Genomic DNA, 25,637 nt, shown 5'->3' on the forward strand with positions numbered 1-25,637 from the left:
ACGTCCAACAGATGGGGATTTGGCTGCGGATCAGCTGCCTAAATAGAAAAACCAGAGCTGGCAGCAAAAGCGCCTGGACAGAAACGTGTTTCTGCTGCTTAATTGTCGCTGCTCCGCGCGCTCCTCGGGGCCGGGGCGAGCGCGGTGGGTGGTTGGGGAGCTTGCAGCCGGTGCTGGTGCCCCGCGGGCGCCGGGCGAGCTGGGAGCGACCGCGGCGCCGAGCGCGTCGGGGCTCTGCCGGGCAGGGGCCGGGCTGCCTGGGGAGGGAGGGTGCCCGTGGCGGCAGGAGCGCCGTGGCGGGCGGCGAGCCCCGCGGCGCGGGCTCGACTCCGGCTCCCTCGCAGGCCAACCTGCCGCTGCTGCAGCGCGAGCTGCTGCACTGCGCCCGCCTGGCCAAGCAGACGCCGGCGCAGTACCTGGCGCAGCACGAGCAGCTGCTGCTGGACGCCAACGCCTCCTCGCCCGTCGACTCCGCCGAGCTGCTCCTGGAGGTCGGCGAGAGCGGCAAGAGGAGGACGCCAGACAGGTGAGGGCTCGCGGGCAGGGAGGGTGCCGGCGGCGGGGATGCCCCCAGGGCTCGCCGCTTCCCGGCGACGACCACCACCCTCTGCCCCGCTCAGGACCAAAGAGAACGGCTTGGACCGAGACCCTCCGCACGCCGAGCACCTCAGCAAGCGGCCGTGCACCATGAGCCCCGCGCAGCGGTACAGCCCCAGCAACGGGCTGAGCCACCCGCCCAACGGGCTGGCGCACCCCGCCGCCCCCCTGGCCCAGCACTACCGCCTGGAGGACATGGCCATGGCGCACCACTACCGCGACGCCTACCGGCACGCCGACCCCCGCGAGCGCCACCGGCAAGCGGGTGAGCGCCGGCGGGCTCCGCGGGCGGCCGGGCGGCATCCCCGCGGCTGGGGGTGCGTGAGACGGAGCCGGGGGGGCGTCGCGCCGATGCTCCGCGCGCCGCGGGCAGAGTAAAGGGGATCGGGGAGGCGGGCGCCGGGACTGACCGCCGGCCTGCGCCTCTCTTGCAGCGGTGCACGGGGCGCGCCAGGAGGAGGTGATCGATCACAGGCTCACCGACCGGGAGTGGGCGGAGGAGTGGAAACACCTCAACAACGTACGTGGTGCCCCCCGCGGCGGGACGTTGCCGGCCTGGGTTTGCCCCCGGCGCTGCTCGGGGGCACCAGCCTGCAGGCGCCGTGCCCCGGGCTTTGCCGCAGCGGTGCTGCAGAGCATCCCGGCCGCGGGCGGCTGCGTTTCCCTGCAGGACCCCGCGCGCAGGCAACCGGAGGGCGGGGGGAACAGAGCATCTCCCGACACAATTAGGGGTTTTTAGCGCCGGTTGCCCTGGGCTGGGTACCGTTTTGGCCCCTCCGAGGCTTTTGTCCCGAGCATGGCTTGCTCAGCGCGGCCGCGCCGCACCTGCGCGCGCCCCGGCGGAGCCCAGGGCAGCGCCGAGCCCTCGCTGCCCCCCTGCCCCGCAGCTGCTCAACTGCATCATGGACATGGTGGAAAAGACCCGTCGGTCCCTCACGGTGCTGCGGCGGTGCCAGGAAGCCGACCGCGAGGAGCTCAACCACTGGATCCGGCGCTACAGCGACGCCGAGGACATGAAGAAGGGCAGCGCGCCGCCCGCCCGTCCCCACAACGGCTCCGCCGGCTCCGAGCCTCCCCAGTTAGGTATTGACGCCGCGCAGCGCCGGGCGCCGGGGCGGCTGCGAGTCGGCGGCGGCGGCGGCGGCGCCAGCCCGGGGTGGGGGGTGGGGGGTCCGCGCCGCCCCGCGGGTTTCCCCGGGGTCCGGCTTTGCAGGCAGGATCGCATCTCCTGACGGCGTGCCCCGCTCCTCTCCCTCGCAGACGCTCACCGGGAGTTCGTGCCGCGGCCCCTCTCCGGTTACATGCCCGAGGAGATCTGGAGGAAGGCTGGTGAGTGCGGGGCGGCGCTCATCAGCGTGCTGAGCTGGCGCGGGGTCTCTGCCCTCGCGAGAGCCTCCGTGGAGGCGTGCGAAATTGCCGCTCAAGCGGCCCCGGGGACTGAGCCCTCGTCCGGCGCTGGGTCCCGCTGGCTCAGCCCCCCGCAGCCTGCCCCAGAGCCCGCGGCCAGGACCCACGGGCAACGTCCCGTTCGTGCTCGCGCCCCGTCTCGGGGCCGCGGCAGGCAGGGCAGGCAGCGACGAGCGGAAAGCGCAGCGGCGAGGGGGCCGCCGCTTAGATGCCAGGCAAAGGTGGCCGTGGGTTTGGGAGCGGCCGCGGGGGCCGGGTGCCGCGGCGCAGCCCGTGCCACGCTCTCTGCCGCCCGCCTTGCAGAAGAAGCTGTGAACGAGGTGAAGCGGCAGGCCATGTCCGAGCTGCAGAAGGCCGTGTCGGACGCCGAGCGCAAAGCCCACGAGCTCATCACCACGGAGCGAGCCAAGATGGAGCGAGCCCTGGCCGAGGCCAAGCGCCAGGCGTCGGAGGACGCGCTGACCGTCGTCAATCAGCAGGAGGACTCGAGCGAGGTGGGAGCTGCCGCCGGTGGTGGCGGACGGGGATCCGCGGCGGCTCGGGCGGTTGCACCGGCGCCGTTGGCCGTCGGGTTTGCAGCTCAGGCAGTGCGCGGCTCCGGGTAGCGGGGAGGCTGCAGGCTGCAGGCGATGTCTCGTGTGCTGCAGAGCGCTGCAGGGACGGGACGGGACGGGATGGGACAAGACGAGATGGGACGGGACGAGACAGAACGGGACAGGACGGGATGGGACGAGATGGGACAAGACGAGACGGGACGAGATGGGATGAGACGGGATGGGACAGGACGGGACGGGACGAGACAGGACGGGACGAGACAGGACGGGACGAGACAGGACGGGACGAGACGAGACGGGACAAGACGAGACAGGACGAGACGAGACGGGACGAGATGGGATGAGACGGGACAGGACAGGACGGGATGGGACAGGATGGGACAAGATGGGACGGGACGGGACGAGACAGGAGGGGACGGGACGGGACGAGACGGGACGGGACGAGACGGGACGGGACGAGACAGGACGGGACGGGACGGGACGGGACAGGACAGGACGGGACGGGACAGGACGGGACGGGAGAGCCGGGCGCCCCGCGCGGGGCCGCCGCTGAGCCTTGCGCCTGGGCTGTCCCCGCAGAGCTGCTGGAACTGCGGGCGCAAAGCCAGCGAGACCTGCAGCGGCTGCAACACGGCGCGCTACTGCGGCTCCTTCTGCCAGCACAAGGATTGGGAGAAGCACCACCACGTCTGCGGGCAGACTCTGCAGGGCCTGCCGGCCCCGGGCGCCCCGGCCCCGGGCGCCGGGCTGCCGCTGGGCTCGGCGCAGCCCGACGCCGCGGCCCTCGCCGGCAGCCCCGGCGAGACGGGCTCGGCGGCGGCGTCGCGCGCCGGCACGCCGGCCACCCCGGCCCCGCTGGAGAGCGCGTCCCGCTAAGGCGCCGCGCCGCACCGCGCCGGAGAAACCCACGGGACTTCGCTGCTGCTACCACTTCTCTCCAAAAGAAACAAGACTGCACTCGATGCAATTTCCTCAGCTACCTGACATTGTTTGACCTCCAAAACGACCTCTCTAGCTCTCACAAATAATCCTCACGGATCCTCAAGCTGGGCTTTAAGTGGAGTTAAGGCAACTACCAGTCTTCTCTGTTCTCTCTTCGGTCTTTGTTTTGGCTTTTTGGTTGGTTTTCTATGATTTGGGGGAATTGTTACTCGTTGCTACCGGGTTGGTTTTTGGTTTTTTTTTTCCTCCTCCCCCCCCGTCCGGATGAGGAATTTGTCTGCAAACGTTGCCCGAAGTGACTGGGGACGAGGCCAGCCCGGCGGGCGCTCGCCGGAGGCGCCGCCAAGGAGCTCGCTCGCAGCAGGAAGGGAACTTCTTTTCTTCCTTTCTCTCTCTCTCTCTCTCTCTTACTCTCTCTTTCTTTCTTTTTTTTTTTTTTGTAAAAAAAATAAAATAAAATAAAAATGAAAACGTCGAACTCTTTGGCTTTAAGTAAGAAATTGTACAAAAGGAAAAAAAAAAAGAAAAAAAAAAGGAAAAAAATGCAAAAAAAAAAAAACCCCGGACGACGCGAAGTCGAACCACGTGACGGAAGCTCACCTGTAAACTACCTTGCTAGCTAGCCAAGAACATACCAGACTCACCTCTGCTCCAAAGGATATCCAAAAACGAGAAAGACCCAAACGTTTCTCCACTGCCAAAGTTCGTCTCGTTCTGTTGTCGGTTCCTTTGCCGTTTCTCCCCTCCGCGGGGGCGCCCGGCCGGCCGGGGGGCTCCGGCGAAGCCCGCGGCATCGCGACGCCCCTGCGAGGAGGACGGACGGACGGACGGACGCCTGCCCGCCCGCGCCGAAGAGCTGCTGTCGAAACAAAGCAAAGAAATAGCGGAGAGGAAAGGAAGCGATGCTACGGAAGCGGGGAGCGCGGGCGGGAGCGCTCCCCCCACCCCAGGACGGGCCGCGGCGGCGGGGACCCCGGGGACCCCGGCCCCGGCGCAGCCGCTACCTCGGCCCGGCCGCCGCGCCGGAGGAAAGGAGCTGCGGAGACGCCTTTCGTGGTTGTCCCTTCCCGACGGCGCTCTTGGGCGCCGGCCGGCCGCTCCGCCTGGCTTCCGTGGCCAGCGGGTCGCCAGAAGGTTTCTCCAGCCCTGCGATGAACACGGTCGCTGCTCGGTTGCTTTTGAATTCTGGGTTTTCTTTTCTTTTTTTCCACTGCCCGCGTCAGATTTTTTTGCAACGTTTTTTTCTAGGTGGAAAGCAAAGGAAAGAAACCAACAAATACTTCCTCGTAGAGAAGGAAGAAAAAGACGATGTAGATTATTTTGTATTTCTTGCATCATTGTATAAAGCGCAGAGGACGGGAGTGCAATACGGAAAGTCCCACGGCTCTGAGAGGAGGGAAGCCAGAGCGCGCCCGGCACGGCCAGGGCAGAAATGCTGTACGTTAATGTGAATGTAAATAGTGTTTGCAGAGGTCCAAAAATAATAATAATAATAATAATAATGATAGTGATAATAATAAGAGACATTTGCCAAATAAAAGATGATGAGAAACCACTGGAGGATGTGACGTTTAGGAGCTAGGTTTAACCGAAAAGAAGCAGAATTCATGTGCTCGTTAGGAGCTTTAGTTTCCGGATTTGCAAAAACCATCCTGTGTGTTTTCTTTAGAGAAGAAAGAAGGGTTTGGGGTCGGTTTGGTCGCGTTTCCAGGCACTAGTCACTGAGAGGCCTGGCCGTGGGTGCTGTGTTCGAATTTCCCTCCTGGTGGTCCCCTCGGCCGCAGGGCCGTGCTGTGCCGTGCCGTGCTGTGCTGCGTCGCGCCATGCCGTGCTGTGCCGTGCTGTGTCGCACCATGCCACGCTGCGCCGTGCTGAGCCGTGCTGCGTTGCATCGTGATGTGCTGCACAGTGCTGCACTGTGCTGTGTCGCACCATGCCACGCTGTGCCGTGCTGAGCCGTGCTGTGTTGCATCGTGTTGTGCCGCACCGTGCCACACCATGCGGTGTCGCACCATGCCACGCTGTGCCATGCCGAGCTGTGCTGCATTGCATTGTGTTGTGCTGCACGGTGCTGAGCCATGCTGTGTCGCACCATGCCATGCTGCGCCATGCTGAGCCGTGCTGTGTTGCGCCATGTTGTGCTGCACCGTGCTGTGCTGTGCTGTGCTGCACCATGCCACGCTGCACCATGCCGAGCCAAGCCGTGCTGCATTGCATAGTGCTGTGCTACACCATGCCGTGCCGTGCCGTGTCACACCATGCCACGCTGTGCTGTGCCATTCTGAGCCACGCTGTGTTGCACCATGCTGTGCTGCACTGAGTTGTGCCATGCTGTGTCACACCATGCCGTGCTGTGCCGTGCCGTGCCGTGCCATGCCATGCTGCGTTGCACGGTGCTGTGCTGCACTGTGCCATGCCATGCTGTGTCGCACCATGCCACACTGCGCCGTCCCATGCTGGGCCGTGCTATGTTGCACCATGCTGTGCTGCACCGTGCTGTGCCATGCCTGGCGCTCGGTGTGCATTGCAGCAGGGCCCGGTACGCGGGATGTCTCCCAGGTGGTGGTATCGGCGTGCTGCTGGTGCAGTGCCCCTGCCCTGAGCCTCACTGCTGGGGCTGGGGGCAGCCAGGCTGGGGCCGGGGCCGGAGCTGGGTGCTGCTCTGGCCAGCGGAGCGGTCGCGCCGGCTGGGTTCACCGCGGCTCTGACTCGGGTCAGGCGCAGGCGGCGTTTGCCTGCGGGTTGTTTGGCTATTTGGGATGGAGAGGCAGCGTGAGGGCCCCCGGGTGTCCCCTGTGCTGCGGCGGGAGGCTGAAGGGGATGCTGGCATCGGCAGCCCTTGCATCTCCCTGGTGCGGGTGCTGACGGTTCTGCAGCTGGGCCTGGCGGCAGCCTGCCACACACTGTGCAAAACCACATCAGCCCTGTCACCCCGGTGCTGGCACCCTTCGGGGGGCCCGGAGAGCTGCATGGGGATCCCGGCAGCTCCCGGCCCCTCGGAGCACCAGTGGCAAATGCCATCGGCAAAGGGTCCTGCTGTGTCCCGAGGTCTCAGGGCAGGGCTGCGTGCACCTGAGACGTCACCCGTCCCCAGGGCATGGCTGCGTGCACCCTGAGACCTTGGGACAAGGCTGCGTCTACCCGAGACCTTGTCCATGCCCACGGCAGGGCTGCCTGCACCCCAAGACCTTGTGGCAGGGTGCACGCACCCCAAGACCTTGGCCGTCCCCAGGGCAGGTTTCTGGGCAGCTCCAAGCCAGTGCTGGGAGCCTGGGGCAGGCTGCGCAGGGGGAAAGCGGTTGGTGCGGCTGGAGCTATCGCTGGAGCTTGTCTCCAGCTTGCGACGGGTGCAGCCGTGCGGCTCCCCTTCGCCCCCCTCTGTGTCCCGCCGGGGCTACGAGCTGAGCCGGGGGGCCCCCTCGAGTGACTGTTCACTTTATTTATGGTGTGGCATATGTAATATTGTCTATTTTTCTTATGTTTCCTGAGAAGAGGTAATATATAAGAGTATTGCAGATGCACCTGCTGCGGGGCCGCCTGCTCTTCTTGGTGTCTGTTCCTTTTCCTGCCCTCCCTGCCATGCGTGTCCGTGCGCCGGCGCGCCGCCGGCTCCGCGCCGGGCCCTGCCTCTCTACCTCCGCCTCGCCGGGAAACCGCAGGCGAGAGCGTTTACGCAGAGATTCTGCTCTCGTTTCGCTTCCTTTCCGTTTTGCTCTCTCTTTTTTTTCTTTTTTTAATAATAAGAAGAAAAATACCCTAAAGAACCTTGCATTGAAACCAAAAGCTGAAGGAGGGAGGGGACGGGCGGCGTGGCGCTAGCAGACGGCCAAACCAGAACGACAGCTTTAAAGTGTAATATTTCCCAAAAAAATAGCGATGAAGGGAGGACAGCAGCTTGGTGTAGCCGCGGGAGCGGGCTCAGAGGGGTCCGTGGTGGCCCGGGAGGCTCTGGCCGGAGGGGCCAGGGCCAGCGCGGGGACGTCGCGGCGCCGGGGACCCGCGGGAGCGCGGGGCGCCCGCCACGGGAACTGGCCCTTCGGCGGTGGCTTTGGGGCGACCGGGAGGTGGCAGCCCCGGCGCGGGGGTTTGCTCCCCTCCGTCGCGGCTGGGCAGGAGGGACGCGGTGTCTGCGGCCGGGGGCAGCCTGCCCCGGGCCCCGGCGCTGCGGGGAGGCCGAGCCGGCGGGTGCCGGGTGCCGGTGGCAGCGCCGGGTGGAGGAGGTGGCCGGAGAAGGGTGGCTCTCCTCTGGCTTTAAGCAGGCTCTTCAGCTCCTGCCTCGCAATCCCAACCCGAAATCCCAGCTGAAACCAAAGTGCCCCGGCTGGCCATGTGCTGGCGAGGCTGGGCTGCCCGCGCCGTCCCGGGGGCAACGCCACGGAGCCGTCCTTCCCCTGCCCCAAACCTCTCCGGGGCACCCCCTGGCCCGGCCTTCGCTCGGTCACGGCCGGCGACGCGTGTCTGCGCCGCCCTCCGCAGTCCTGTCCTCCCCTCCTCCGGCTCGCTGCCGCCGTGGCATCCCCGGAGCGGGGGCCGGGGCGCCCACCCTGCTCCCCCGGCATCTCGCCTGGTTCCCGGCTCCCCGGCGCTTGGGTGCCCCAGCTCCGGGGGCACGGCCGCCCGAGGGCACCCGGCCAGCCCCACGTGGGAGCGCGCGGCTGCCGGTCCCGGGGGCGCCGCGGCTGAGCCCTGCCCACGGGACCCGCGGGCATCGGCTCGCGGGGATGCCGGGGCCCGCGTGAGCCGGCGCAGGGATCCGGGCTGGGGGGCTGGAAACCGGAGCTGCCCGGAAGGTGGAAGCGGCGGCGCCTGCCCTGCCGCGCGGGTTCCCGTGGCCAGCCTAGAGAGATGACGTGATAGGACTTTCCTTCGGCATGCTGTCCCCCCCCCTTGCTGTTTCCTGCTTTCTCTAAGTGTACTGTATGTTTGACCTGTGAAAGATGTAAACTTTATGATTCAGGTTATGTCTGTTCTTAACTCTGTATCCGTGTAATAAAGACAATTTAATATCAACCAGAGGGCTCCGCAGCCTCCACTTATGCTAGGTCCCCTCGCCCTCCCTGTGCCCCCACCCCCCGGGGTGTCTGTATAGCCTTGGGGGTTGGTCGGCCCCCCCATGCCTGGCCCCCCGGGAAGGGGCGCCCACGGCGAGTGACACTGGGGGCTGCGTTCACTTCGCCCCAGGGATCCGCGGTCCTGCAACCGGTTTCCAAAGGGATTTCTCCTCCCTGAGATGTTGCACCCTGCCTCGGGGTCTCCTGTTGCTCAGGGGTGTCCCCAGTGCCTGAGGCAGTGGCAGGGAGGGCTGGGGCAGCGGGATACAGTCCCTGGGAGTGGGCTGCAGCCCACCAGCACCGCTGCAGTTTCCCACTCAGAGAAACAGCAGTGATGTCCTGCCAGGCCTGGCCACCACCAGAGGTGACCGGGCCAGCAGGTGACAAGGGTCAGGGGTCTGGAGGCCCGCAGGGGCTGTGTTCGCCCCTGCCGTGCCCTGGCACACGCCAGCGGCCTGGCCGGGGCGCACCGGGGGCTCGAACCCGCGGCCACGGAGCCACGGCCGGGAGGGGCAGCGGCGCCCCCGCCCTGCCGCCACGGGGCGGGGCCTGGCGGCGCGCCCTGCCCTGATTGGCTGCTGATGTATGATAAGTGGCGCGCCGGCGGGAGGGCCGCACGTGGTGGCGGGGGATCCGCACGTGGCACCGCTCCCTCGGCTCCGCGGAAGGCACGCAGCATGTTCGGGGCCCGGGCGAGGTAGGGCCGGGTAGCGGGCTCGGCGCGGGCTGCCACCGCTGGTGGTGACTGAAGCAGGTCTTGGCTCGGTGGGCTTGACTGGGAGGCATGGGGACTGGACCTGGCTCAGTGGAAGGCTCCTGGCTGTGGAGCAGGGTCAGCTTCCCTCTCAGGGACAGGAGGGTTTGTCCCTCTGTGAGCCTAAACCAGGCTGAAGCCTGGAAGGGTGTGGGTCTGCCTCTCATTGGATGAGGCAGGGTTCCCTGCTGCTCCCTCTGTACAGCCTGGGAGCTCTCCTTGTGGGGTGCCTTCTCTTCCCTTTCCTTGACCTCAGTGAAGTTCCCAGCCCCTCCCATGTTGGGAAGTGGCCCATGTGTGAACCAGAGAGCCTTCCTTAGGTCAGACCCCTGGAGTCTTGCTGCAAGCCTGCCTGCAGCCTTGAGAGTGAACTCCTTTGGGGGTGGCTGTTCTTCCTTCTGGAAGAAGTGCTATTAAAGACTTCGCCTGATTGATATTCTACTGTAGACTCTGTGTTAAGTTGTTCTTTGCTTTTTGCTGCTGTTCCTACCCAGCCCTCTCTTCCTGGACACTTCTGGGATCTGGTGGCAGGACCCACCATCCCTGGCAGCAGTGGAGGAGTCCTGGGATGTGGCAGAGATGGCAGCTCTGCAGAAGGCTGTAGGGGAAGACTCGGACCTGAGCCGCCTGGAGGGGGACAGTGCGGAGGAGCTGGGTGTGCAGGACCCAGTGAGTGTTTGGCTAAATGTGAAATTAGTTTTCCCAGTTTCTCTAAGAAAATGGAAAACTTTCTACTGCTCTGCTCAACCAATCCCCAAAGTTAAGAATAAGAGTAATCTTGGGGCCCCCATTGTTAAGTTGAGAAGATGGAAACTGAATTGTCACTCTCCAGCTGCTGAGCTTTCCCCACTGAGCAGTTTGTGTGCCTGAGCTTAAGTAAATGGCTCCTGTTCATCACCAGTTTAAATCTCCAGTTCCTTCTGGCTGTTTCAGTGCTGCTTGGGGCACCTCTACTCCAGCAAATGCTGCTTCACAAGTAAATGCAAGAAAGGAAATGTTTTTTCATTTTTTTTCTCTCTAGCGGAGCTAGAAGCTGAACTCCCCTTTCACGAGGCAGGTTGTTGTCCCCAGCACCAGCCCCCCCCACCTTGCCCCCAGCCTGGCTGTGTGCTGGTGGTGAAGGTGCGTGCTGGTTTGCATTTCAGGAGTTGGAAGCCATCAAAGCCAGAGTGCGGGAGATGGAGAAAGAGGATGAGAGGCTGAAGGAGTTGCAGCTGGAAGCTGAGAGCCGCTTCATCATGAGCTCGGAGGCAGGTATGGGCTTTCCCTGGGTGCTGCTGTCTCTCCACCAGGGACACCTCTGGGGGCAGAGGGTGTCCATTAGAGTGGGAGTGTGCAGCTCTGTCTCTCTTGGCAGTCCCTGGTGTCCTGTCAGCTGCTGACTGGATGTGTGAGATCCCCCCCCCAGGGATGGGGTCCTGAGCAGGACATGATGCTCATGCGGGTTATAACCATTCTTGCCTCCCACCTTCGCAGGCCAAAATTCAGTAAATTAATGAGTTTGGCAGCATCAGTTGCCCTGTGTCATTTTTTTGTGATGAGAAGCGAGACAAGGGGATGGAGGATGAGGCTGACAACAGGGAATTTGGGAATGCCTAAACCTGAACAGGAGTCTGGACATGGGGAGCTTGCAGTGTGTCAGGAGTGAGAGCTGGAAGCTGCTCGGTGGCAGCTGTGCAGAGAGGAGGCTGTGCAGGCAGCTATGCTCCCTCTGCGAGAGGGCTCCTACCTCTCCACCCACTGCTTCAGGGCAGCCCTTGTCTCTGCAGGTCTGTTCCCAAAGACGACAGAGGAGAAAATGGAGGTTGACCAGCGATCCATCTATGTGGGCAATGTAAGTGGGAAGCCACACATGCTGGTTGGAGTCCCTGGAACAGTCCCCAGCAGCAGCTCTTTGCCGGAGTGTGTTTGCCCCAGCTGGCTGGTTCCATCCCAAGCACTGTGCCTCTCCCCAGCCCAGATAAGGAATATGGTTTGAGTCTTACAGTTCAGCTTCTGCCCTGATCCCTAGCTGCTTGCAGTGTGTCAGCTACGCAAAATACCCCCCAGAAGGGTGTGTGGGGTTGTCTCCTGGACTTGGGTTTCTAGGTCAAGTGATTCAGGTGATGCTTCCCTGGGTTTCAAACTCCCATTGTGTTGACATCCTGGAGGGCAAAAGTGATGCAGAGTCTTGATGACTCACACTTGGAAGAGTCCTATCTGGGTGAGTCCCTGTTGACCTTAGCTTGCTCATGAGCCTCAGGAGGCAGCAAGGCTGGAACTGTGAGCTGTGTTAGCTAAAGAGTTAGCCAGGCTCTGGACTTGGCTGTCTGGGCGGTGCCTTTCCTTGCAGGCACCTCCTCTTCCAAGTAGAGGCATCACCTGGCAGTGCAAATTAGGGCACAGTGGTGACACAAGTGTGTGGGTGAGGATTTCCCTGCTGTCAGGGGAAGGGATGGCTTGGCGTGTGCACAGACAGCTCAGCTTGGGGACTCCCCTTGCCCTGGAGAGCTGAGCCAGGGAGGCTGGTGCTGGCTGGGCAGGCGGAGGTGCTCAGCAGCGCTCAAGGGCCAGGACTGTTGCTGCAGGTGGACTATGGTGGGACTGCAGAGGAGCTGGAATCTCACTTCAACAGCTGTGGGCAGATCAACCGGGTGACCATCCTCTGTGACAAGTTCTCGGGACACCCCAAAGGGTCAGTGCTGTGCCAGGGGTTGGGGTGGGCTGGGGGTGTCTGAGGGCACTGTCTTGGGTCAGATCCTGCACTCCTTGCTTTGGGAACAGGCATGTGTCCTGCCTCACTCTGGGCTGTGGTTTTGAGGTTGTGGCTTTCAACCCTGCTGCTCTGCAAACAGCACTGCTGGCCTCAGAGGAGGAGGAGGTGGCTTCCTCCAAAGCTGCCAGCTTGCAGGGCTGCAGCTCTTGGTCTGAGACACAGCTAAAGCTTGGTTGGAAACCTCTGGTGCAGAGAAGGGGTTTGTGCTCCAAATTCTGCAGTGGGTTAGTGGGGTCAGTACAAGCTCTGGCACAGGGGCTTTCAAACTGAGGGCTCCTCATAGCTTGGCATCAGCCCTGTGCAATGTTGTAGGTCCTATAGAAATAGAGCTGCTATTCTGAGTTCCTGGAAAGCAGCATGTCCTGCCCTGTCTGCTGTGTGCAGACAGGGCAGGAATTTGTGCTGCCTGCACCTGAGTCCTGGGGGGGGTACTGGGGGCCTTGTGTCCTCTAGGAGAGGATGCTGTTGTCCCATGCCCTTCAATTTGGAGGAAGATCCCCAGCTAAAAGCTAGTGTGGTGGTTCATTCAGGTGTTGTGTGGAGGGGAAGAGCTTGACTTCCTTCCAGGCCATGTAAAAAGGTGCTCAGGAGTGTTAATCCATGGCCACTGCCCTCAGGGAGAAGGGAGCTCTGAATGCTGCTGCAGTTGGCGTTCTGCATGCTCCCTCCCCACCTTGGCCCTAAAACCAGAGCGTTGCCTAGGTCCAAACTGCTCCTGTTCTGTTAGCACAGGGCTGATCCTGTGTGCCCTGGCTGCTCTTCTCCTTCCGTTTCCCTGTGTGCTGCATTCACTGAGGTGCTCAGCACAGCTCCACAGCAGTGAGCAGTCCAGCCCCAGCGCTGTGAGCAGGCTCTGGTCCTGCAGGAGCAGCTTTGCTGATGGGGATCTGTCTGAACCATCTTGCACCTGCTGTGAGCCGGGCCAGCTGGCTTGCAGGAGATTTGTGGCTTCTCTGGATGTGCAGGTGGATGGGGAGAGCTGGGGGCCGGGGTTGCTGACAGTCACTCTGCCAGAGTCCGACCATCCCACGGAGGAAAGGACCTGCCAGGCAGCTCGCAGTGGGGTGTCCCTATGGCAGCGCTCACCCCTTTCCCCTTGCAGGTATGCGTACATCGAGTTTGAAGAGAAGAGCTCTGTGAAGGCAGCAGTGGAGCTGGACGAGAGCGTGTTCAGAGGCCGTATCATTAAGGTAAGATGAGGGCCCTGGATGGTGTCTGTCTCTCCCAGCCCCAGTGGCACAAGCAGCCGTGCTGGTCCCTGGGGCTGGCAGCAATGGTGCAGCTGAGCTGGCTCTGCCTTCCAGGTGCTGCCCAAGAGAACCAACATGCCGGGCATCAGCAGCACTGACCGTGGGGGCTACCGGGGCCGCTTCCACCCCCGGGGAGGGCTCTCCCAGCGAGGAAGCTATTACGGAGGACAACGCTCACGGGTGCGAGGGAGGACATACAGGTGAGCAGCGATGGGGCCAGCGTGAGCGGACCTGGGGTTGGGGGGGGAGGGGGGGAGCTCTCCCTGCATGTTTTGGCCAAGCAGGCTCAAGCGGGGAGTCTCAGGGTGCTGGGGATAGCTGCCCTGGCTTGTGCTGTGGAGGGCTCTGCAGCCTCCTGCCCTGGCGCAGGGAGGAGGAAGGGCCCTGGCAGGAATCTCCTCCTGGAGGCCTGTGCCAGATATGTCTCCTGCTGTCTTGCACTGTTAGCATCACCCACTGCGGGAGCCTGGCGGCTGGGTCCAGCTGGGCTCCCAGGCACCTCGCGGGCCTGTGAGCAGTTGAGATCGGAAAGGACAGAAGTGAGCAGCCAGCAATAGTGAGGCAGACAGGCACCCAGGGCGTGTGGCACCTGCAAGAGCCTGTCTGTGCTGCTGCCCCACCGTCCCTCATGTCCCCAGATGGGCCTGGAGCTGTTCTTTAGTGTGCCTCTGCTGCTTGTGTCCTCGCTGGTATCTGCGAGCTCGCTGTGGATTAACTTCACTGATGCCCTGGCCCCTTGTGGGCTGTGGGAGGAGGTTTAGGGGCAGCAGAAACATCTGTGAACTTGCTGCTGTCCTGCTGTCCCTGCCTTGCAAGGAAAGGGAGGGTGGTAGATGGGATCATGCTCTCAGCCCCACTGGCTGTTGGGGTCCTGGAGCCTTGCCCTGCAATCATTTAGCTTGGCTCGGGAGCAAAGCTGCCCTGCTCCCTCTCCCCCCGGAGATGGGGCTGGATGTGCTCCAGGCTCCTGTGGTCCCATGCAGGTGCACTGATTGGGCTAGATTCGGTTTGGGTTAGCTGGGATAGAAAGAGGAAGCTCTGCTCTTGGAGCAGTAGCTATGCTTTTTGGCAGCACTTGACTGCTGCTGTATCTGGTCTGAGATATGGTCCTGTGCTTTAGGATGCTTTTTGTTCTTGTCTAGGGGTCGGGCAAGAGTGCTGCCTTGGTATTTTCCATACTAAAAGGAGAACTGGACTACTGTGGTGGTGCCAACAAGACTGAAATGAAGAGATGGGATTGGAGAGATTAAAGAAAAAAATATGCCTGCCCAAGCCAAAAAAGATTAATTTTAAAATACCATCTGCCTGGCCCTTGAGGATTACTCACAAGGCAATCATGTGCTGTGCAGCTGGAGTGCCGAGCTGTTAAAGGGAAGACTATCTGTTCTACCTGCACTTTGGCCAGATCCCTGGCAGCCTCCTGGGGAGAGGGGGGCACCTTAGGCTTGCTTAAGAGATTCTATTTTTTTAATAGAAAACAATCTCATTCCTGCTACAGAGAACATCCTGTTCCTGGGAAGGAAAGAGCTTTCCCAGACCATCAGTTTGATCCCTCTCCCATAGAAAAGGGCTGTACCTGAGGGTTTGGCCTTTAGGTGTCAGAAATGCCCTCTGTTCTGCAGCAAAGGAGGTCCAGCTGGCCCTATCCAGCTGCTCAGCCTGTGAGGCACCCTCTGCTTTGAGACCTGCTCTGGCAGCTAGTTCTGCAGGATCTGGATGCTGACTTCTCATGCCCGTAAGAAGATCCTAAAGATCTTTCCAAAGACTGTTTTCTTCCCGCAAAACAATGGAGTCTGGAGATGCAGCTGTAGATCTGGCTGCTGGTGAGCTTTTCCTGAATGGCAAAGACTTCCTCAGTGCTGTGTATTTCTGACCTTACTCTTAGAGGATTGAGTGAGACATTTTTGGGTCTATTTTTTAGCTTGCTGCTGCTGTTCCACATCTAAGATATTGGGGAGGGAAAAAGCATCCCTTGTTGCTTCTCTGGAAGCCTCTGTCTGCCTGCTGTGGTTACCCAAGACCTGGTTGTCAGCAACTCCTTTTGCCCCCTGCTTCTATTCAGAAGTGAAATTACCAGGATCAAGGGGTGCAACTAACATGTGTTGCTTCATTTCTAGCAGTAGCAGTGTTTCAAAATAGTCTCCACTGCTGTGAGTTTGACTCTGATCTTCCTCTTTACTCCTGTCACCATTCCTGGTCTGGATCCCTGTTTAGGGATCAGTGTAACCTCAGCTGAACTAGTGGGTCGGGATAAAGCACACAGGAGGAGCCTGATATTAGGGAACATGTGCTGCCTGGCAGTTGCCCTTGCTGCTGATCTTGTCTTTATGAGCTCTGAAACTGCTCATTTTTAAAGGAGAAATTTTGTGTTAAAAGAGGTGGGCTGGGAAAACCAGCAAACAGTGTTACTATGTTAAGTTCTGCATTAAAATAAATTTTATGTAATTCTCACACTAATCTTTTAGGATCCTTGTCTAGGATTCCTCTAACCCAGATGCAACAGATGCAACTATTGACTCCTAAAGCAGCTTTTCACAGCTCAAGGGACACTGCCAGACTAAAACACCTGCTGATTTTTTTTTTCCTTAAGTACCTCAGGGGGGTTTAAAGCTTGGTGCCTTAACTCTTCATGTGTTGATTTTTGCACTTTCAGCAGCTTGGACCATGCTGGTGAAGCTGGCCTTGCTTTCTTGATCCAAGCTACCCCTAGGCTCAAACTGTAAAATTGGCTTTTTCTAGGACTTTAAACTTCCCATTAGTGGGCTTTGTAAATTCTTGAGACTTATTTTTTTAACAAACTATTTTTGGGTGTCTGGACTACCCTGTAATGACTTGTGGAAGAGGAAATGCTGAACTCCAGTCTCCGCAAGTGAAAAGAGTGAACACTTTTATATGGAAATGTTTCAGAATAGCAATGTACAGCTGTGCCTTGTTTAGATGGTGGGAGAGGTTCAAACACTTTAATCTCCCATTATTTGACAGGTTGTTGTTGAGTAAATGTATTTAAGTTCTGTTTGAGAAGGTATTGTAAATGTCACTTATTTTTAAAATAAATGATCCTGCTGTGTGAACTTCATCTACAGTGAGACCACACTGGCTGTGAGCTGACACTGCACTGACCTGGCTTTCTCCAGGCTTCTTGTATCTTTTAGAGCTATGTAGCTTTTTAGTGTTTTTTTCTGTTTGTTTTTTAACTGATTAGGTACTGGAAGCATAGACTGCTGCCTCTTAGTGATGGAGTGTGCTAGGTTGCCCTTCTTTCGCACCAAGAGTGTATGCAGTGAGCTATTCCGAGGGGCTGCTTTGGCTTACAAATCTGGCAGAAGGTGTTTGGGCAGCTCCCTAAACACCTCAGGTGACAGGAGCAAGGCAGTGCAGGGCAGGAAAGAGCCCATGGAACAAGAGGTGTGTGAGAGGCACTGAGGAGCTGCTAGCACCTGTGGCCTGCTACCTCTGTTGAACTTGTAGTTACACGGCCTCCTATAGTATTAGTGTACTGCACAAGTGACTAAGAAGCTGGGACATGGATATGCTTTTCCAGTCAGCAGGTATTTATACAAAAATACAAAGCAATTGATTTGGTGGTCTTCAGTTAGAACAGCAGGGAGCTGCAGTGGGAGGAGATGCTAACAGATGAGTTTGGAATGAGTCAGGCAGCTGTGCAATCCTGATGTCTTAATCTCTTGGCATGGCTTTATCCCAACTGTGCTACCTGTGCTTCCCTGGCCTAGGCTTGCACTCTAAAAAGTGCAACTGGCTCTCTGAATGAGGTGCTAAGTGATAAGGGGAAGTATGAGTCACCTAAAAAAAATCTTGCCCAAGAAGGCAAGATCATTGTGGGACTTGATCATGTTCAAGGTAGGGCTTTGAGACCAACTGTTTGCTCTGTCTGCCAGAGCTCTGAGTACATGAACAGGGGCTGCTTGTAAAGAAATCTGGAGCCTTTGGCTGACCTACGCACTGTTCCTTCTTTCCAAGAACAACTGGACCAACTACATAGAGATCTGAGTGGTCCTGGCTAAGAAAAAACAGGATGACCAAATATGTTTGAAGCAAGCACTGCTCAAACATTCCTATTGGAATGAACAGTCTGGAGCAGCAGCTAAGGGGGCTGGCAAGCAGCAGTATGACTACTTGTTGCTGATGTGTGCCTTCTACATTAGAAGAACTGCTCTGAAGCACCAGTGTTGCTGAGGAACAGTTGTTGCTATCTGCCTTTCAGCTGACTGAAATCTAGGTTGATCCCAATAATAATCTCTTAGCTATCTCTTGTGCAGCTGTCCTTGCTCTAATCATAAGCCCAGCAGGAACTGCTGTTACACAAAGCCCGGTTTCTGGAGAAACATTTGAGAGGTGCATAGGAGCACAGCTGCATGCATTTCTGTAGGGAACAAACCTCCTATCTGACATGGCTGACCTTTATTAAGCTGGCTCTTACATGCACCTGAAGGCAAAACCAAAGCTGAACAGTGACTTCTGTGCTATACTCTGGTTTGCTAGAGTAGAAATGCATGCAGACGTTGCAAGTGTCAAGTTTATTTTACACGGAATAAATTTAATATATTACACAGAAGGAAGACAATATATACATCACTTTGCAGGCATACTCCAGGGTATGTTCTCGCACTTCAAAGAGAATGGGCAGAGTCTTAGCACACCTGCATCATCATGGAGGTCACCATGTTATCAAAAGCTCTAGAGAAAGGAAGAACAGAATATTAAAGGAAGCAGGCAGTTCTGCACACCAGATCTCCTTTACAATACCAAAAATGCCTATCACTCTCTAACAAGTTGGCTTTCCCAGGGCTGAATGTGTGGTTTCACTCTTTATCTGTAACATGCTGCATGAGTAAACAATGACTTTTCTATTAAGCTGAACTAAGCACAGGTCTTATCCTTGCCTCAGCAAAGTGTACAATAAGTTGTTTTTGCCTAGGCAGTAGAAACTCTCAACGTTACAAAAACTCACTATGGGATTCCAGATGAGAAATGGGGGGGGCAGCAGTCCTCAAACATTAGGATATATGCATGTTGAAGGGCTGATCAGTTCTTACTCAAGGATAAACTTGGGAGAACTGCTGCTGGTCATTTAACCTGGTCTATTTACCTATGTTTCAGTAAAACAGAAAGCTGTTTTTGTCTCTTAATTTTCTTGAGTCGATGTTTCTAATTCCAGTTTTGAGGTGAGAGTGAGGGACAGTTCAGTGTCGCTTCTAATGAGAATAGCAGAGAGTTTTCCATTTTGCAGTAATGGCCCAAAGAGAACACAGCTGTTCTCCTTTTGAGAAGTTACAGCACCCACATCTGCACTGGTCAAGCACTGGGGTTACATTCTTGGTCCTACTACATCATAGGTGCCCTGCAAGTCCCCAAAAGATAACAAAGCTCAGAAAGATTGAGTGGTCAGCCTACTTACCTGGAATGGATACGGTCCCCAGGGTTATAAAAAGGGTTACACATTATATCTGTATATGAATTATGCAGCTTTCGGAACATCTGAAAAGGGATTGTAGTTTAATTAATTTTTTTTTTCTCAGCACTTTGTGAATAAGTGGAAGTAGCAAAAATACTGATGTGGCTAGTTGCATTCTGATTTCCTGCACTTACACTGCGGATCTCATTGTCTCGAAGTGCCGTGTTTGAAGAATCCACCACCATAACAAACTTCACCTTGGAATTTGTCACGTAGCCGTATCTGTGCAGCTGTTAAGGACTGTGCTTCTGCATACTAGAGACTGGAAAAGCAACTAAAATAAGTCTGGAATACAGTCAAAGAAACAAGCTGAGAGGAAATGCCATGTTTGTACCGTACCCAGCACATAACTAGGACTAGATAAGGTAAGCAAGACCCTAGACTGCAAGAACTGCACTCCCCTTTTGACTTTACTTCTGCCATCTTTGCTAACTCACTTTCTCAGGCACAGCTAGGATTAAGTCAGGTCTAATTTAAAGCAAAAAGAGTTGAGTTTGCTCCCATACTGGCCAGTAATGCACCCGCTGTAATTTCAGAAGGAGCCTCTCACTAGCTGTTTTGTTAATAGTTTATCTGTTCTTAAGAACTGTTTCAGTGACACACCCTTCTTGTTATTTACTCTTACTTGGGTGACCACAGAAACCCAGAGATCATCTAATACCAGCCAGTGTGATCTGGAACTTCAAAAATTAACAGCCACTTTATGAAAACTCAAAAATCAGGTCTGTAACAGCAGATATCTTCCATCCATGGGATTCAGTGAGAGACAAAAAGCCAAAGAAGGTTTAAAAGATCAACTTTGTGACTTAAAAACAATGAGACAGCTGTGGCCCTGGACTACTGGTTTTAGAGAAACTGGGCTAGACACATGGGATTTAGACGCCTATGGAGTTGACCCACAGATGCCTTCATACTCCTGCTACTCTCACTAGTGTTAGTAGAAGAGTCTAAGCTCTGTTTTACTCATAGTCAGTTTTAACTAAGCAGAGCATAAAGAATGAAACGTGAAGTCTAGATGAACCAAGCAATGCAATTCCTTGCATAGGCCAGAAGAACACAGAGGCTGAGGATAAATTTTTTTCACTGCTACCTGGGCAGTGAAGCAGCTGCTGAACAAGGTGACAAACCCGAACCTCTACACAACAAACTGCTCAGTGAACGAGTCTTGTCTATTTTGCGCTGATGTTTTTAATGTGACATTAAAATAGGAAGACAAGTTCCCCCTGTTGAGCCCTTTGCAGTAAAGGCCACATAAATATATGTTTGCTGGCCTGGGCATAGTCTTGTTGAATGTTGGATGTCAATATCTGCCTAATGACAGTTATGCTAGGTAAAAAGAGGTCACCACCTGAAGCCAAGGCTTTAAAACAAAGCAAAGCGAGTTCTAGCAATGCAGGCAGAAGATATCAAGCTCTTTAAAACAGCATAGTTCCACTGACTCCAGGGCAGTGCCAATCGGATTGACATAAACCAGTCAAGGGAAGACTCATGGTAATTTGTATCATTTTTATAGCAACTGGCAAAATTAATCATTATTTCACCTTAGTTTACATAAACCATAAAGAGGCACAATATTTTGTTTCACACTTATTTTCTTTTTTCTGCGGCTTTAGCCACTATAGCATGTTAGCTGAAACCAACTCTTTTCATTGAATTTTTCATAATAGTTAAAAGTATCTCCCTTGGTCTCAGCCTTTTCTCACAAGTTTGTTTTCAAACACATTCTCTTTCTCTCTGAGGCTGCTACAGCCAACTGTGCAGGCCACTGAGCTAGGAAATGAACACGACTGATGCCACTCGCTTGTCTACTAAAGACAAAAAGGTCGTTTTGGCCCCCTTTGTTACCTTTGATAATGCTAAATAAAACACTGATACATGCTAGAAGTGGAGCCCCACTGAACATAAAAGCCTAGTTCTCAATTCCTTAGTTTAAGAACTGAACTGGAAGTTGGAGACAAGAAAGAAGGCACGACTACAAGGGGAGCGTGCCACTCAGGCACTGGAAAGATACACTTTGTAGTCTTCTGTTGGGTAGAGGAGCCCTAGGTACAGCTCCCTCTGATCTACAAGAGCCTTGCCCATCGCAGAGATCTTTTCATCCACAACGTCGAGGGAAGTGTGCACAGTATAGTGGAACTTCAGCTCATTTTCGGTCGGAACGCTTCGGATGTACAAGGGATAGTTCTGTGGAGGATGACAACTGTTAACTGGGACGGGAAACTCATTTCTGTAAGTGATGGCTAGTGCCGCTTCAGTGCTTTTACGCCAAGTATTGCAACCGTCAGAAGTAAGCTATTTTGAGCATGTTATGTTCAAAGGCATCACAGCAGTGGCCCCCCCCTTTACATCTTGCAGCATCTGTGGGACAGAACTGGCTCCGTGCACCAGTGGCAGCAGAACCGCTTGCACAGGCATCGCACAAGGTTCAGGGCTCCTCACAGCCTGGGTGCAGTCCCCTGCCCCAGCCGGGCCTGTCCCCAGCCCACCGGACCCTCCCAGGCTTTCCGAGGAAAGCCCTCTAATCACAGCAGGTCAGCAGGACATTGCTGCTGCTGTCCCCGCCCTCGCTAAACCAGCTCCCCCCAGTCCTGGCCCCGGCCTGCTCCTGCCCAGCCCTCCTCAACTTCTGTCTGCAGCACCTGCCCCACTCCCCGCCATCCACCACGGCTGTGCCTCGGTCCCCGCTGCCCTGCTCAGGACCCACAGCTGCAGCCCCAGCTCTGCTCCCATCACCCAGTTCAGGCCCCACAACTGCCACCTGGGCCCCGCTGCCCCGCTCGGGCCCCATAACTGCAGCCCTGGCCCCGCTGCCCTGCCCTGGCCCTGCTTGGACCCCACAACCCCCCTCAGGCCCCCATAACTGCAGCCCTGGCCCGCTGCCCTGCCCTGGCCCTGCTTGGACCCCACAACCCCCCTCAGGCCCCATAACTGCAGCCCTGGCCCCGCTGCCCTGCCCTGCTTGGGCCCCACAGCTGCTACCTGGGCCCCGCCACCCCCCTCAGGCCCCCATAACCGCAGCCCTGGCCCCGCTCAGGCCCCACAACTGCAGCTCTGGCCCCACTGCCCTGCCCTGGCCCTGCTTGGACCCCACAACCGCCCTCGGGCCCCATAACTGCAGCCCTGGCCCCGCTGCCCTGCCCTGCCCTGCCCTGCCCTGCTTGGGCCCCACAGCTGCTACCTGGGCCCCGCCACCCCCCTCAGGCCCCCATAACCGCGGCCCTGGCCCCGCTCAGGCCCCACAACTGCAGCTCTGGCCCCACTGCCCTGCCCTGGCCCTGCTTGGACCCCACAACCGCCCTCGGGCCCCATAACTGCAGCCCTGGCCCGCTGCCCTGCCCTGGCCCCACAACTGCAGCCCGGGCCCCGCTCAGGACCCATAACCGCTGCTCGGGCCCCATAACCGCCGCCCGGGCCCCGCCGCCCCCCTGGGGCCCCACAACCGCCGCCCGGGCCCCATCATCCCGCTCCGGCCCCACAGCCGCCGCCCGGGCCGGGCCCCGCCGCCCCCCTCGGGCCCCACAACCGCCGCCCCGGCCCCACCTCCTTGGCGATCACGGCGATGCACACCGCCATCTTGGCCCCTGCCCCGCCCCGCCGGGCTCCGCGCCCCGCCTTCGCCCCGCCCTCTCCCCGCCCCGCGCGACGCGGCGTCACGTGCGCCCCGCCCCCTCACGTGACGCGGGGCGGCGGGCGGCGGCGGGCGGCGGTTGCCATGGCGAGGGCGCTGCTGCCGCCGCTGCTGCTGGGCCTGTGCTGGGCCGCGGGCCCCGGCGGCGGGCGGCCCGCCCGGCCCAACCTCCTGCTGCTCCTCATGGACGACGTGAGTGCGCCGCGCCCCGGCCGGGGGCTGCTCGCGGGGCGGGGAGGGGACGCCCTACGTCACGCCACGTCACATCATGGCGGGGCCGTGTCCCCTCGGGGGAAGGGACACCCGTGACGGGGGGGGGGGCGGTCCTTAAGGGGACGCCGGTCACTGTTGTCACTGGGGAGGAGGCCTTGCGGGGCAGGGGACATGTCACAGAGGAGCGTCCCCGTGGGCAGGGGACACTTGTCACCAGGCAGGATCCTTTGGGGGGGGGTACTGTCACTGGGGGAGCACCGCCTGGGGGGCAGGGGACACTTGTCCCCAGAAGGGTGACTCCTTGGGGAGGACACTTGTCACTGAGGAGTGTCCCCTTGGGCAGGGGACACTTGTCCCCAGAAGGGTGACCCCTTGGGGAGGACACTTGTCACTGAGGAGTGTCCCCTTGGGCAGGGACACTTGTCCCCAGAAGGGTGACCCCTTGGGGAGGACACTTGTCACTGAGGAGTGTCCCCTTGGGCAGGGGATACTTGTCCCCAGAAGGGTGACCCCTTGGGGAGGACACTTGTCACTGAGGAGTGTCCCCTTGGGACAGTTGTCACCAGGTGAGGTCCTTTGGGGGAAGGCTAGGGATATTGTCACTGGAGGGTCACCAGAAGGTGTCCCTTTGGAAGCACACTTGTCATGAGGTGGAGGCCCTCGTGGGGGAGAGGAAACTTGTAGGGGGTGCCTGGGGACAGGAGAGACTTCCCTGGGGGGAAATCACCCTGTAGGGGGAGGGGACACTGGGGAGTGGCTAGCAGGGTGGGGGATGAGGAGGTTTGGGGTGGTGGCTGCCCCCAGGCCGTCAGCGCGGCTCCTGTGGTGGCCCTGCGCCTCCCGTGGGGTCTGGCGGTGCGCGTGCCATCAGAGATGCTGTGACCGTCGCCCCTGAGCTCGCAGGATCCTTGACGCATGTGCTGGGCCGGAGCCCGTACTGGTGCTAAAGCAGAGGTTTTCAAGGAGGGGTTTCATCAGACTGGCTCTCCGTGAGCCTTCTGCAAATTACTTTTTCTGCGCATCCCCCTAAGGCCACATCAAGGGTCACTGACAGGCCTGTCAAGACTCATAATTTCAGTGTCTTGCACGTTTACTTGCCTCCCTGTGCTCCCCACAGCGCTGTGCCGTTCGCTCTTGCCGAGCGGTGCTCTCCCTGATGAGTACGATCCCTTCTAGGTGGTGTGATTTCTGGATTTTCGTACAAACCTCTTTAGGTGGCATGGTTTCTGGGTTCACGTACGATCCCTTCTAGGTGGCCTGGCTTCTGGATTCATGTGTGATCCCTTCGAGGTGACGTGGCCTCCAGATTCACCAGCGTGCTACAGGGATATTTTAATAAGCTTGGGCTCTTTCAGACATACTCTGAAAACTGACATTGTCAGTCACTTTCTTTCTCAAGTCCTTTCCCAATTTTCTGCAAAAAGCAGTGAATCAAAAAGGAAGGCCCAGTTCCAGCGTATTCTGTTTCCTGCTCCTCCTTTAGTGCAGAGCTGCCCTAGGTGACACACGCTGGAGGCATTGCAGCATTAAAGCAAATCTCTTTTTATTCCTTGTTCATGGATATCCTGCCAAAAAAAAAAAAAAAGAGACTTTCCAGGTCTATGAAGTCAAGCCTATGTGTAAGTCTTTTGGAATCAGTACTTAAAAGCCTACATACCTTATCTAGAAGTCTAAGCATCTTATCTACTGGTCCATTCATAACGATAGAGCAATTAGTTCCCCTGTCCTTGGCAAAGGATTCCACTCACTAACTGGTATCAGTGTTGGGCAGGGGGGTGTTTAGCTTTTTTAAACCTTTACAGAGTCACTCTAAGCTTAAGGTTTGGTTATGTAGCTTACAAAAATAACTGTGGCAATATCTTCTAATACCAGCGCTGGAGGTAGTTGTAGCAGCACTCAACATGGTGCAACTACAAGTGTAGACAAAGAAACTCCAATACATTTCAGAAAATGTTCTAAGAAACCCAGACTTGCCTCGTTAAGAACTAAACAAAAAGCAAATTAACTCCATTAATTTTTATTTTCTGAATTGAAAAAAATGCATTGAAGAGCAAAAATAACTACAGGTTTCTTTCCAACTAAAAACTCATTCGCTTTTCCACTCTTTGGTGCTGTTAGCCACACAGGTAAGGAAACGTGTGTGTTTCCAACATAGTATTTAAGCTGGTGCCATCTTTCTGCTTTGCTTCATTTCTAATATTTTCTTGTCATCTTTTAGGTATGTTTGTAATAGAAATGCATTGTGTGCCATTTTAAGCTACGTGAAAAACTAATGAGGGTGGGTATGTGACTAGAAGGGTGTGCAAGCTCTTATCGCCTGTTTGGCTTCCTTCTGACAATTCAACATGACTATCTCGCTGTTGTTTTCATAGTTTTTCCACACTCTTGTACAAGATAATTACCTTGTAAGCCTGGTTTTTCTGGCCAGTTGAGCCTCCAGGAGTCCATCTGAATTTCCCGTTCAAGAATATTTCCCCCCAAGCCAGCATTTGTAATTTCCAAGATGAAAGCTCCTTGGGACAGTGATTAGCCCATTCTGGAAGCATTAGTACAACACAAGACATGATGAGGCACAGATCCTGACTGGAGCCTCTATGAACTATTTATTTATTTATATACTATTCATTAAAAATACATTTCCATGGTCTTTTTCCTTTGATCCTTCTGTAATTTCTGTGACTCCTTCGCTGTGTGTGAATTAGAGCAACACAGTCTCCTTCCTTTCTTTCTTTCTTGATGATAAAGATATTGAAGAACTGAGAACTCAGAGGTGACCCCATTGAATCCTTTTTAATTCTGCATCCTAGTGGTATGTGACACCACTTAATTGCTTCTTCACTCAGACTTCGACAGCCAGCTCTGCAGCTCTCCAACAATTTCTTTTCCAAACTGCACCACTGTGCTGTTAATGTTAGACTCTCAAATGGGGCCAGACAGATGGTTTTCTAAAGCTCTAGATACATTATGCCCTCCATACCAGTTGCTTACCTGATACACATCTGTATTAAAGAAA

The 25,637-nt window shown here is 57.0% G+C and overlaps 4 protein-coding genes across 8 annotated transcripts in view; 3 read left to right on the top strand and 1 right to left on the bottom strand.

Annotated features, from left to right (window-relative positions):
* CBFA2T3 (CBFA2/RUNX1 partner transcriptional co-repressor 3) overlaps positions 1 to 5,055 on the top strand; it is a 37,694-nt gene extending 32,639 nt beyond the window's left edge. For all 5 annotated transcript variants that reach the window (XM_068955791.1, XM_068955792.1, XM_068955793.1 and 2 more), the window contains 7 exons: positions 345 to 526; positions 621 to 862; positions 1,032 to 1,117; positions 1,485 to 1,680; positions 1,858 to 1,926; positions 2,308 to 2,498; positions 3,138 to 5,055. In XM_068955791.1, coding sequence (XP_068811892.1) covers positions 345 to 526; positions 621 to 862; positions 1,032 to 1,117; positions 1,485 to 1,680; positions 1,858 to 1,926; positions 2,308 to 2,498; positions 3,138 to 3,434 — 1,263 coding nt within the window. In that variant the 3' untranslated portion in view covers positions 3,435 to 5,055. The remainder of the gene's footprint in view (positions 1 to 344; positions 527 to 620; positions 863 to 1,031; positions 1,118 to 1,484; positions 1,681 to 1,857; positions 1,927 to 2,307; positions 2,499 to 3,137) is intronic.
* A 4,127-nt stretch (positions 5,056 to 9,182) lies between these two features.
* Positions 9,183 to 16,371, top strand: PABPN1L (PABPN1 like, cytoplasmic). The gene is made up of 8 exons (XM_068955679.1): positions 9,183 to 9,248; positions 9,800 to 9,974; positions 10,451 to 10,559; positions 11,075 to 11,139; positions 11,873 to 11,979; positions 13,163 to 13,250; positions 13,365 to 13,510; positions 14,453 to 16,371. The coding sequence occupies exons 1-8, from the start codon at positions 9,229 to 9,231 to the stop codon at positions 14,490 to 14,492; spliced, it is 750 nt and encodes a 249-aa protein (XP_068811780.1). The 5' UTR covers positions 9,183 to 9,228; the 3' UTR covers positions 14,493 to 16,371.
* Positions 16,372 to 17,826: 1,455 nt separating this feature from the next.
* Positions 17,827 to 22,407, bottom strand: TRAPPC2L (trafficking protein particle complex subunit 2L). Its single transcript, XM_068955680.1, has 5 exons — positions 22,324 to 22,407; positions 20,795 to 20,967; positions 18,918 to 19,005; positions 18,727 to 18,806; positions 17,827 to 18,005 (listed from the first exon to the last, which is right to left on the bottom strand). Exons 1-5 carry the CDS (start codon positions 22,354 to 22,356, stop codon positions 17,960 to 17,962), a joined length of 420 nt encoding a protein of 139 aa, XP_068811781.1. The 5' UTR covers positions 22,357 to 22,407; the 3' UTR covers positions 17,827 to 17,959.
* Positions 22,408 to 22,460: 53 nt separating this feature from the next.
* GALNS (galactosamine (N-acetyl)-6-sulfatase) overlaps positions 22,461 to 25,637 on the top strand; it is a 50,889-nt gene continuing 47,712 nt past the window's right edge. The window contains exon 1 of the mRNA XM_068956409.1: positions 22,461 to 22,603. Within this exon, the coding sequence (XP_068812510.1) occupies positions 22,496 to 22,603 (108 nt within the window). The 5' untranslated portion in view covers positions 22,461 to 22,495. The remainder of the gene's footprint in view (positions 22,604 to 25,637) is intronic.

Source organism: Struthio camelus, chromosome 10 (genome assembly GCF_040807025.1).
Source record: "Struthio camelus isolate bStrCam1 chromosome 10, bStrCam1.hap1, whole genome shotgun sequence".
Lineage (NCBI taxonomy): Eukaryota > Metazoa > Chordata > Aves > Struthioniformes > Struthionidae > Struthio > Struthio camelus.